The sequence below is a fragment of the Miniopterus schreibersii genome (genome assembly GCF_964146895.1).
Source record: "Miniopterus schreibersii genome assembly, chromosome: 10".
NCBI lineage: Eukaryota > Metazoa > Chordata > Mammalia > Chiroptera > Miniopteridae > Miniopterus > Miniopterus schreibersii.
In genome coordinates this window covers 47,369,247-47,381,563 of record NC_138110.1, presented here as the reverse complement: position 1 = coordinate 47,381,563, position 12,317 = coordinate 47,369,247, and the positions used below count along the sequence as shown (strand labels likewise).

The 12,317-nt window shown below is 49.4% G+C and overlaps 1 protein-coding gene across 1 annotated transcript in view; it reads right to left on the bottom strand.

Moving 5' to 3' along the window:
- GNAL (G protein subunit alpha L) overlaps positions 1–11,770 on the bottom strand; it is a 96,333-nt gene extending 84,563 nt beyond the window's left edge. Inside the window, exon 1 of the mRNA XM_081149642.1 lies at positions 11,422–11,770. Within this exon, the coding sequence (XP_081005768.1) occupies positions 11,422–11,749 (328 nt within the window). The 5' untranslated portion in view covers positions 11,750–11,770. The remainder of the gene's footprint in view (positions 1–11,421) is intronic.
- Between the last annotated feature and the right edge of the window lie 547 nt (positions 11,771–12,317).

Below are 12,317 nucleotides of genomic sequence, written 5' to 3'. Positions count from 1 at the left end.
GAATTCTACTCTTGGGGAATGGCAGGTTTAATTCTGGGAATGGCTGGTTTACTAAAAAATTTTATTAAAAATTCTAACATATAAAAAAAAAAAATTCTACTCTTTATCCCAAGGATGCGAGAAGTCACAGAATTGTCAGAAGCAGGGAAGTGGGAGTTTTGGTTTCAAAATAATCTGTTAGGTGGAGAAGTGATTCCAGGTAGGACAAAACTGGAAACAGGTGGCGGTTAGGAGGCGGTGAGCCTTCCTGGGGACAGAGATGATGGGAACAGTTTTGCAGAACAGACTCAAGAATGGTGCACGACCTGTCCAGGAATGTACAGAATCACATGTGCACACAAGTCCTGGGCTCGGGTTTTCTTTAACACAGAAAAACACATCCCCAGAATAGAAAAAAAACAGAACACACTAAGGAGGAACTGGGACTCTGGTGCTGCTTTAACTCCACCCCGAGCATGCTGCAGTGCACTGCCCAGGCCCCGTTAGTGCCCCCCCCAACACACACCGGGCATGGCATTCATTAGATGGACAGACCACTTCAACTTCCCTTTGAAACAAGGTAATGGAGGACATTGCCCAGTACTCATCCTTCACGTCTAGGAGCTTAATAAATGCAAGTTTTCCCTCTAACAGTACAGGAACCTGGGTGGCAGCCACCTCCAGGCTACCAGTACTCACTCCCTGTCCGGGGCTCAGTGGGCCAACTGCAGGAAGCCTCCCTCGGGGCGCCAGCCAGGCAGGGTGGGACCAGCTGCTGTGCGGCGGCGCCCCCTGGCGGCGGGTTTCAGGAACAAACCCGGCCCGGCGCAGATCTTCAGCACCTTCCTCTGAAACAGTCAAGTGCCAACTGCCCGCCAGGCACTATCTTCTTTTTCTCCTCTTTAGGATGATGGGGGTTTGTTTCTCCTGTTCTCTTTGTTTGCTTTTCCTTACATGTCAGTTAATCAAAGCTCAGAAAGTGCCTATTTCAAAAATACAAAGCAGCCCGGCCGGGCGTGGCTCAGCGGTTGAGAGTCAACCTGGGATCCAGGCGATCGGGGTTCGATTCCCGGTCAGGGCACATGCCCAGGTTGCGGGCTGCAGCTGATCAATGAGTCTCTCATCATTGATGGTTCTATCTCTCTCTCCCTCTCCCTTCCATTCTCTGAAATCAATAAAGATATGTTTAAAAAAAAAAATACAAAGCATATTTCTTTTCATCCCCTACTCCGCCTTTTGCTGTTCTTTATCTCCCTGAATGTCCCTGTACTTTTGCTGTGTTATTGCTGTTGGCCGTTAAAACTATCATGATCATCATCAATATTTGGGTTCTGCCATTTAGCATCCACGTTGATAAACAGTGTTTCAAAGTATACTGACATCTCAATTTGTTTAGAAAATTCCATATATCCCCCCTAAATTTGTAACAGTTGGTAAAGTCCATCTTCAGGATCTTGGAATTCAGACTCTTGATGTTGCTCATGTACGACAAAATCAAAATTACAAAAATAAAGGCAAACTTGACATTATTCATTATTGAGCAGATACCCTGTGGGTTAGGACATAAAGTGCAGTTACATGTGGTTAAGAATGAAGGGCTCCAGTGTCTAGACAATTTCAGGAATGACTACAACTCAACAATAAAAAGACAAAGCAATTTAAAAAATGAACAAAGGATTTGAGTAGATATTTCTCTAAAGAAGATATATAAACGGCTAATCAGGACATGAGAAGATGCTCATTATTAGTCGTTAAGGACATGCAAATCAAAAGCACAGTGAATATCATTTCACATCCACTAGGCTGGCTGCAATAAAAAAACAATAACAAATGTTGGTGAGGATGTGAAAAAACTTGAACCCTCACATACTGCTGGTGTAAATATGAGTCAGCTGCTCTGAAAAACTGTTCGACAGCTCCTCAAAAAGTGAACCATAAAATTACCATATGACCCAGGAATTCCAAGAGAAATGAAAACATATGTCCAGACAATAACTTGTACATTGATGTCCTTGGCAGCATGATTCATAATAGCTAAAACGTGGAAACAATGCAAATGTCCACCAACTGAATGAATGGATAAAATGTGGCATATCTACACGGTGCAATATTATCTGGTCATAAAAAAAAATACTGATACATGTTACGCATTGATGAAAACATCACACTTAGTAAGAAAAGCTACATATTTGTCTATATATTGTAGACAAAAGACCACATATTGTATGATTATTTATGTGAAATGTCTGAAATAAAGTCCTGAGCATGTAATGCACAACATAGCGACTACAGTTAATAATGTTGCATTGTATATTTGAAAGTTGCTAAGAGTAAATTTAAAAGTCCTCACAAGAAAAAAAAAATTTTTGTAACAATGTGTGGTGACGAATGTTAACTCTATTTACCGTGGTGATTATTTTGCCGTATACAAATATCGAATCATTATGCTGCACACTTGAAACTAATATAAAGTTATATGTCAATTACACTTCAATAAAACAACAACAAAGTAACCTCCCAAAAAAGAAAAGTTTACATCTTAACCCCGACACTCTTGATCTAGAGCACCCATAGGCTGGGACACAAAAGGGAAGGGTGGGCCCCCGGTGGGCCTCCCCAGCATTTACGCTTAGTGCTGAGGACCCGCCCTGCTTATTACCATTCTGATCTTATTTTGACACCCATTTATTTTACTGAAAAACTTTCCGTTAGAAGCCATGCAGGGCACTGGAGACTGAGTGGAAAACATGACGGATGACGTCCTTGGATGCAGGAGCTTACTGGATTCAGACACTAAGCAAACACACGAATGAAGATTTAATTGCGAAACGTGTTAAGTTCTATGAAGAAAAGAGGCAGTTACCCAGGATAAGAACAGAACGGGCATTAAGTAAGGCCTCTAGGAAGGGAAAGTGACAAGTGAGCTGAGATGTGAAGATTAAGATGGAGCTCATGCAGGTAAACTGAAAGAGGACCAGTTTTCCAGGAAGAGGGAACAGCATGTGGGGAGAAGTACAAAAAGAGCAACAGAGAGAGAGACAGATACAAAGAACACCTGAAAAGGCAATTATTGGTGGTATTCCATCAAAGGAAAAAGGGGAGGTAAACAATCAGTTGGGTCAAGAGCCTTCAAACAACCCAGCTTCAGGCAGAGAGGCCTGCTTGCTTTCTAACTGCGCAGGGGAAATGTCTCATTTCTGTTAGGTGACGTGATAGACAACGGAACTAGCAATCTGCGAGCCCACAAACATCACACCTGAATGTCATTTCCAGGATTGCAACGACAGGGCTTAAACATCTTGTCTGCTGGCAAACATCAAATTCTGAACACAAAGACCAAATAAGTGGCAAATCAAAAATATGATGCAGAGGTCTTTCCCCGGCAATGGTTCTGACATTTCTCGATGGTACTTTTATCTACCAAGTGGCCCACCCACGACAACGTGCTCCAACGCTGAGAGCCTCAAGTGATGCCTACGATTCTCCAAGGGGAGGAATCAGTCCTTTATCTGTGGGCTCCCGAGGAAACAATCTGCCTTCAAAATGCCTAAGTGTCTTTAGCTTGCAGTATCGATCGGTGTTAAACATCATGAAGTCACTGTCCAAGACAGGAATCCAGGAATGTTTTCACTTTCTTACATCACTGAGGAATAAATATCTATGTTTCTGTCTGTTTCATCATTGTAAGGAAAAACAAAAAACAAAAGAAGAAATCAACAAATATTAATGCTGACATTAAATTCAGAAGTAATTTTAGAATATTTTAAATGTTTCTTTAAAAAAATTTTTTTAAAAATCCTCACCTGAGGATATTTTTTCCATTGCTTTTCAGAGGGAGTGGAAGGGAGAGAGAAACATGGATGTGGGAGACACATTGGTTGGTTGCCTCCAGCACACACCCCGCCCGGGGCCGGGGATGGAGCCTGCAACCGAGGTATGTGCCCTTGGCTGGAAAGTGGATCCGGGACCCTTTAGTCACAGGTCCGCGCTTTAACCACTGAGCCAAACCTGCCAGGGCATATATTAAATAAATGTTTCTAAAAAGCAACTTTGAGGTTTGGCGCAAGAACAAATACCAGTTAGTAACAATTTTAAGCTCTCACTGGAGCTGTCCAGCTCAGAACTGTTAGGAGACTCCAAAGCGTTTTCCACTGGGCTCCTGAGACTGTGAAGCCGGGGTCACTGGTGGCCTATCTGAAAAAGTGGCCCAAACACAGCAGAATCAAGACCTGGAGAGACAGAGCTTGGGCGACACTGGTTGTCAGGGCAGTGGACTTCCTGGTCACAAAAGCCACTCCTCTGCCTCTAACTCATGCTGGCTTGAGTTGGAGTCTATCACTTACAGTGGAAAGAGTCTGGATTAAAACAATCAATGTATAATTTCCCTACACAGCTGTCCCAATGAATGGCTTTGTATTAGTAGGGCACCCAATAATAAAGCAGTTTATAGTTCTATGATTTGCAGGCGTGCATACTCCTATGCCTGGTATCATCTAGGAGCTCAATAAACACTGAAATAGGCAGTTGGTCTGAACACAAAACCCCTCTTTCAGTCCTGACTACATGACACAGAGATTAGCTACACCACCCCTGCTCCTACTTCAGTTTGGTGTTTAATCTTTGGGATCATTAGAACACATATCCAACAAATGATAAGGATCTACATATTAAACTTAGGTACACTGCAGCAAGCCATAATTCATCATCTCATTATATAATTAGAAGTTGTCCTTTTGAGTTTCAACATATTTAACCTTTTTAAAAATCCTTTTTCAAATAGCAAATACTTCCCTGGCTGGCGTGACTCAGTTGGTTGAGCAATGTCCCGTGCACTGAAAGGTCACCTGTTTATTCCCGGTCAGGGCACAACCCAGGTTGCTGCTTCTATCCCTGGTCAGGGTGTGTGTAGGAGGAAGCAGACAGATGTTTCTCACATCAATGTTTCTCTCTCTCTCTCTTCCTTCCTAAAATCAATAAAAACATTAAAAAAATAAAATAAAACAGCAAATATTAAGCCTGTTCTGGGTCACGGTGCTTCACATCACTCAGTTTTCGTAACGATCCTTCTGGAAAGGACTCTCACTTTCATGTTATAACCAAGGAAAGGGTGCTCAGAGGTGCTAAATGACCTTCCAGAGGAGGGAGGGCCAGAATTCCAAACAGGCAGTGGCCCTGGAGCCTGTTCCAGACTCTGTACAGCAGGGGTTTTCTGCTAGTTCAGAAGACTGTGTTCTCCATGGGTATGTATGGAGACATTGAACGTATAAACAGACAATGGCCAGACTACACATAAAATTGAACCCTGACTCACAACCTGCAGCCACCAGCCCAGGAGGCCAACCTACCACCTGCAGTAACCAGCCCAGGAAGTAAAACCTCTATCTCTAGCCACCAGTCCAGGAAGCCAAACAGTAACCGACACAACAGCCCCACATAGCCAAGACCTGAATTTCAGCTGACAGCTTCCCTGATTTTTACCCCCAACCCCAACCAGAGAAAGCCAAATTGTGCATCCCTAACCAATCAGACAGGCTGTCCTGCTTCTAGTTAGCCTGTCTACAGCTTCTCCACACCAACAGCCTCCACTCAGGGTACACCTGAAGCCTTTCCTTTTTTCCACTGAAAAGCGTTCCCACCCCTGCCTGCCTTGGAGCCAGACCAAGTGGTGGTGACTGACGCTCCTGCCAAGCAGGCTCTGAATGAACAGCCTCTGCTCGCTCTCACTTGCGCGGTCTTCATGTCTGTCGACGGGGTGCTCACTGGATGCTTCCAGTTGATGAAACTGTCTGGTTAGCACGAAGGGTGAAATGATCAGTTTCACAGTGTTCTGCGAGATGCGCAGTGTTCCACGTGGAGCTCCACGCTGCCCACAGGGTGGGAACATCAGAGTGCTCTGTGCGCCTGTGAGACCATCAACACTGGCCCTCCTCGCCCATTACGAAACCATTACTGCATCCAAGCCCAAATGGGAGCGGTTTCTTCTGAGAAAATACCATTAGACCAAAAGAGGGAAGTGGATCTGAGCATTCAATAAACGATCTCCATCAGGCGCAGCCAAGGGTTCAGGCTAACTGCTTTTTAGTTGTACACAGAACTTATCAATAGTTGATGTTCAGTAAGCTGTTACATTAAAAAGTAATTCTAAAATAGAGTATTAGTTAAAATAATGTCAGGGATAAAGAATTATGGACTGTCTTCTACTGGTACAGGAAGGAAAGAAAGACATTAAACAGCTCTTTTATTTATGGTGTTTTATTGGTTCTTCTCAGCACCCTGAATTTTTCTTTTTAAAAAAATGTATTGATTTCAGAGAGAGCGAGGAAGAGAGATAGAGAGGGAGAGGGCTCTGTTGTTCTACTCATTTATGCATTCATTGGTTGCCTGCGTATGTGCCCTGACCAGTGACTGAACCCACAATCTTGGTGTATCAGGACAATGCTCCAACCAACTGAGTTACCTGGCCAGGGCCACACTGAATCTCTTTGTACAATGAAAACTATAGTAACACATACACACACATACAAAGAGGGACACCCCCTCATACTCCACAGGAAGGTCACATAAGTCAACAGGGCACATCTGACCCAGACTTTGAACAAATGAGCTTTCCCCAGATGCAGAATTTTGATGCAACTATGAAAAAAGTCCTGAGTGTTTCTCTTTTTGTTTGCTCCAAGTGGAAACTTAATATGCTGTTTTCCAACAAATCTCTCAAAATGGCAAAAAAAGTTAACTTGAAAAACAGAAATATGCCCCGAGTGTACTTTGATTTTTCAGTGAGAAAGCTGGAAGACATCGCTGCCCCCACCCCCCACCCTCTGCCCTGCCTTCTTCTTTTTCAGGCATGGTGCCCCTCCCCTGTGCAGCAGTGTGGGTGCTAGTTCCTGCTGTGTCGTGATGGCTGCTTTATGCCCTTGTCTTCCCACAAGGCCATGAGTTCCTGAGGATGGCCCCATACACGACGCCCTAGGCAGAACCTGGCACGTAGCAGGTGTCATTACCTGTGACTGAATTAACAAACGCACAGCTCACAACACAGCACTGACATTCTTTGGAACACAGGAGTTGCTCCCCAAATCAAACAGTGGACTGATCTGGGACTTATGCTTTTTTGGGGTACGCTGGCTTTGGCCTTTTCTAGGCTTCCTCCTTGGGGTGGCTGTGGGCTTACGGTTTGTCTGCACTGGCCTGTGGGGCTAACGAGCCCTTGGGGCCTCAGGGAACACGAAGCCCCAGTTGTTCCAGAAGCATCCATCTCCTCCTCCTGTCTGGCTCTCTCCCTTGGGCCGTATCTGCTTTCTGAGTCTTCAAAATGGTGAGTTTGGTGCCTCCAGGTTTTGGTAGCTGGCCTACCCCCTAAGGAGGAAACACAACTTGGGTCTAGGTACATTTGTGCCTTGAAATTCTGACCCGACACATCTCACTAAGGAGCCACCTGTGAGGAAAGAGAAATGTGGGCTCAGCCTCCCAGCTGGGAGATGTAAGATCACACTCGCAGATGCTCCCAGGAGTTCCTGTAAAACAGAGTCGCTTCTCTGTAGTCACGTTGTGGCCTGGCATTTACTCTTACAATTATTTCCATTCGAAGTATCAAATAAGAGCTAATTTAGAACTACTGCCAAAAATTCCTTACACACCACTGTGCAAGAATCACTGATGCTTGGGCTCTGGATTAGCTATTCCTCCTGTCTCCCAAATATTTTAAAACCACTTTAATCAGAACTTAGAACAAAATCTGATATTGTTCTTACAACAGCAGTAAATAAACAGAATGTGCATTGCTTTAATGAAGACTGTTTTGGGGGACCAAATTAGCAGCTCCTGAATTTCACAATGACTAAACTTCTTTAAAAAAGATAAACTTAATATATTTCCTTTACAGTCACTCTCCCATAATGGCGTAATTTATAAAATGAGGCTTCTAATATTGACTTGTGGAGCACATTCCCTCCCCCATTCCTACTACGCTGCTCTAGTTTTAATTTCATGATCCCTTCTGAATTGGGGGCCTTCTTACTGGAACTTTCATCTTACCTCCACTCTAGTGGACTTTACCAGCCACCCCATGCCTGAAAGAATGCTCCATCTAAAAGTTAAAATGGGCTCCGACCAGTGTGCTCAGTGGTTAGAGCGTCGGCCGCACACTGAAGGCTTGTAGGTTCGATTTCCAGTCAAGGGCACATATCTGGGTTGCAGGTTCATCCGGGGTGATTGCGAGAGGTAACCAATTGATGTGTCTCTCTCACATCGATGTTTCTCTCGCAAATATATCCACGGGTAAGGTTTAAAAAATGAAGTTACAATGAGACAATTTTACTCTTGTCATGAAGCCCTTATGGCCACTGTGGCTCTCAGACTCTTGCTCTCTTAGCACTGTGTGGGGTACACAGGTCTTAGTCCTGTGTAGGAAACAAAGCTCAGGTCATGAAGATGGACCCATGGAGGAGTCAGAGCACATAAAAGGACCCATGAAGCCATACGGACTGTAACAAAGCGCTATACGAGAGGTGCAAATAGAGTGCAATATGGATACAAGGGAATTAAACGCTGGGCAGGTCTCCTGGAGGAGACACCATCCTGGAAGATGGGACTAGCATAAGACTAATGGGCATGGAGTAAGGAAGGACCCTGAAGCAAGTCTGTCCTTCCTGAACCTATGAGCTCTCTGTCCCCCAATGCACATTTCCAGATAAATAAGTGAATTCGGTCAGTGAGCAAGACGGCAGCAGAAGCAAGCCGTTAAGTACATTAATGGTCCGTAAATCAGGCTTCTGGCTCAGAGGTTTCCAGCGAAATCTATTCTAAATCCTAACAAATACCAAGAACCTTTCTGTGTTTAAATACACACAAAAGCTAATCATCAAAGTCCACCTGATATAACAGCATGTGCTTTACTGATGTTGTCGTTGGGTGGACGATACAGTTTCCCCCTAAGTGCGAGCCATCTGATTCACTGTCATTTCAGATATGATGCTGATAGACAAGCTATAGTAGGCTATAAGATATCTTTCAATTAAAGAGGAGAGTTTTTCAACATGTGTTACAAGAAGTTGGCTCTTTGGAGCTCACCAGTCATTTTTTTTTTTAAATTTAATTTTATTGATTGATTTTTAGAGAGAGAGAGAGGGAGGGAGAGGGAGGGTGAGAGAGAAACGCCGACCTGTTGTCCCACATATTTATGCATTCATTTGGTTGTTCCTTTTTTTTTGAAAATTCTCACCCGAGGATATTTTTTCCAGTTGCTTTTCAGAGACAGTGGGGGGGGGGGGGGAGAGAAACATTGATTGGCTGGAATTGAACCCCGGACCCTTCAGTCCAAAGGCTGACGCTCTAACCACTGAGCCAGACCAGCCAGGGTGTCATTTGGTTGCTCTGTGTATGTGCCCTGACTGGGGATTGGGCTCGAAATCTTGGCATGCCAGAACACGCTCTAACCAACTGAGCTTCCCGGCCAGGGCTCACCCGTCCATCCTTTAGATCTTATCCCCCAGGTCTCTTTCACAGAATACCCTATGTGTGTGTGTGTGTGTGTGTATATAGCATCTTCTGCTTCGCATTTCCTTTTACTTTTTTAAAACACCTGCTCAACTGCACAATCACATTAAAACAACATTACACTGCCACAACTCTAGACATTATTTACTTTATTCTCTTATTTTTTGAGACCACAGTCCTCTCCTATTTGAGTCATTTTAATCTGATGCATTTTTAAAAATCTGGCTGGGATAATTTCTAATTAACTTGTTTTCAGAAAAACATGTGGGTGGAGAAATATGAAAATCTATTTTACCCTCACACACGAACAGTGGTTCAGTGAGGTATGACAGTCTAGGAGTATAATTCTGCCTTTTGCCACCTCTGGAAACATGCCCTGTTGTGTTCTAGGAGCGAGCACTGTGGACGAGAGCTCTGCTTCTGACCTGCCCTGCTGCCCTTTTCAGGAAACCTGCTTGTTTATTTTTTTCTTTGTTTCTTCCCCCCAAATTCATTTTATCTTAGAATTCGGGTATTTCACCAGGATACAGCAGGTAGGTTTGCTTTGTTTTAAGCATTTCCTCTTGCTGTGGGAGAGCCTTTTCAAGCTGAAGGCTGGTTTTCTAGATGGTAAATAAAAGTCACATTTATTTATAAGCAGGAATCTCACTCAAATCATGGAACAGGTTCCTTCCCTATACACAGCGGACTACAGAACTGAATAATTATTCTGCTTTATAACCCACAAAATTCCGGCCAAAAGCCCATATCTTAAGTTTTATTTTTTGCCTTAAAATTTAAAAGGCAACAAGTAGACCAGAACTCATGATTTTTTCTTTGACTCTACAGTAGAGCGCACGTAAATGTGGTCTGCTTAACTTGTGGAAGGCCTTTTGACGCTCGCCACTTGGAGCTCTAGGAACACACCGGCACGCCACGCATTCACTACCTGAAGCCGCTGGGGCCTGGTGCCCGCCGGCGGCGGGGCTGCGCGCGGCCTGCGCCCCAGCCGAACCCCCGGGACGCCGCGGGGTCCCGCCTCCCGCGGCCCACCCCTCCCCGAAGGGAACAAGCCACACCCACCACAGCCCGGCCGAGTCTGTGGCTGCGATAAAGGCTCCGGTGCAGCCACGGGGCTTGTGAATCTCCCCTCCTTTGTGTTCTTAAAAGTGCAGCACGACTACTCCCGTTGCAGGAGATGAGATGCGCGCGCGCCGTCCCTGAGGATTAGGTACCGTGGAAATCAATCAGTCGAGGGGGGAAAATTCCCAGAGAAGCTCATTAATTAATAATAAGTCAACGCCTGGCCAAAGCCGCGAGGTGCAGGGAAGCGCACGATCCCGGGCGGTGTGCTCTGGGCCGGGTCGCAGAAGCGGACCCCGTCAGGGCGGGAAGCGCCCCGCGCCCCCGGCGCCGCCGCCGCCCCTCCCCGCCGCCCCTCCCCGCCGCCCCGCGCCCCGCGCCCCGGGAGCCCCTCCCCGCCGCCCCGCGCCCCGGGAGCCCCTCCCCGCCGCCCCGCGCCCCCGCGCCTGGCGCCGCCGCCGCCCCTCCCCGCCGCCCCGCGCCCCGCGCCCCGGGAGCCCCTCCCCGCCGCCCCGCGCCCCCGCGCCTGGCGCCGCCACCGCCCCTCCCCGCCGCCCCGCCCCGCGCCCCGGGAGCCCCTCCCCGCCGCCCCGCGCGCCCGGAGCTGCCGCCGCCCCTCCCCACCGCCCCGCGCCCCGCGCCCCCGGCGCCGCCGCCGCCCCTCCCCGCCGCCCCGCCCCGCGCCCCGGGAGCCCCTCCCCGCCGCCCCGCCCCGCGCCCCGGGAGCCCCTCCCCGCCGCCCCGCCCCGCGCCCCGGGAGCCCCTCCCCGCCGCCCCGCCCCGCGCCCCGGGAGCCCCTCCCCGCCGCCCCGCGCCCCCCGCACCTGGCGCCGCCGCCGCCCCTCCCCGCCGCCCCGCCCCGCGCGCCGGGAGCCCCGCACCTACCCAGGAGCAGCAGCCGGTGCGTCTGCTGCAGGTCGCGCCTCTGCTCGCGGAGCATGCGGTCGATGCCGCGGCTCACCTTCCGCGCCTCGCGCTCCGCCTCGCGCTCCTCCGCGCGCCGCTGGTCCGGGCGTCGCCGCCGCTCCGGCCGCGGGTTGGCTTCGGGCCGCGCGCGCGCCGGGCTCCCGCCGGCGCCCCGAGGGAGCGGGGTCGGCGCCGCGGCTCCCCCTGCCGCCGGGACCCGGGGCGCGCCGGGCGGTTCCGCGGCCGCGCGCGGGGCGTCCTCCGGGGCGCCGAAGAGCAGCGGCCGCAGACTGTAGCACAGCCCCATGCGGGCGCGGCGGGCGCGGGGTGGGCCGGCGCCGGGCTCACGCGGGGCCCCCCGCTCCGGGGCGGGAGGGGGCTGCACCTGCGCCCAGGGCGGGGGAGCTGGGGGCCGGGGCCGGGGCCGAGGGCCGCCGCCCCTCACCGCCCGGGAGGGTCATCTTGCATTTTCTGCCGGGCGCAGGGGTGGCGGCCGCCTCGCCGGAGGTCACCTGACACCGCCGGGAGCCGGCCGCGCCGACGGGTCTCCTCCAGCCCGGCCCCTCCTACCGTAAATACGCTGACCGAGCGGCTCCTGTACCGTAAATACGGCCGCAGCGGCGGTCCCGTTACCGTAAATACCGCAGCCTCGGCTCGTCCGCGTTGCTGTAAATACCGCCGGCGGGTCCGTCTCTGGTTACCTCGAGCCTCGCCTCCTGGGCCCGCCCCCGAGACCGTGGACGGCGCCGCGCGCGCGGACCTTCGGTACCGTAAATGCCGCCTCCCGGGCCCGCGCCGCGGCGGACGGTGCGGCCCTCGAAACGCCAGCGTGGCTTTGGTCTTGGGACGGCAGTAAAGACAACGGAAAGGCAGGT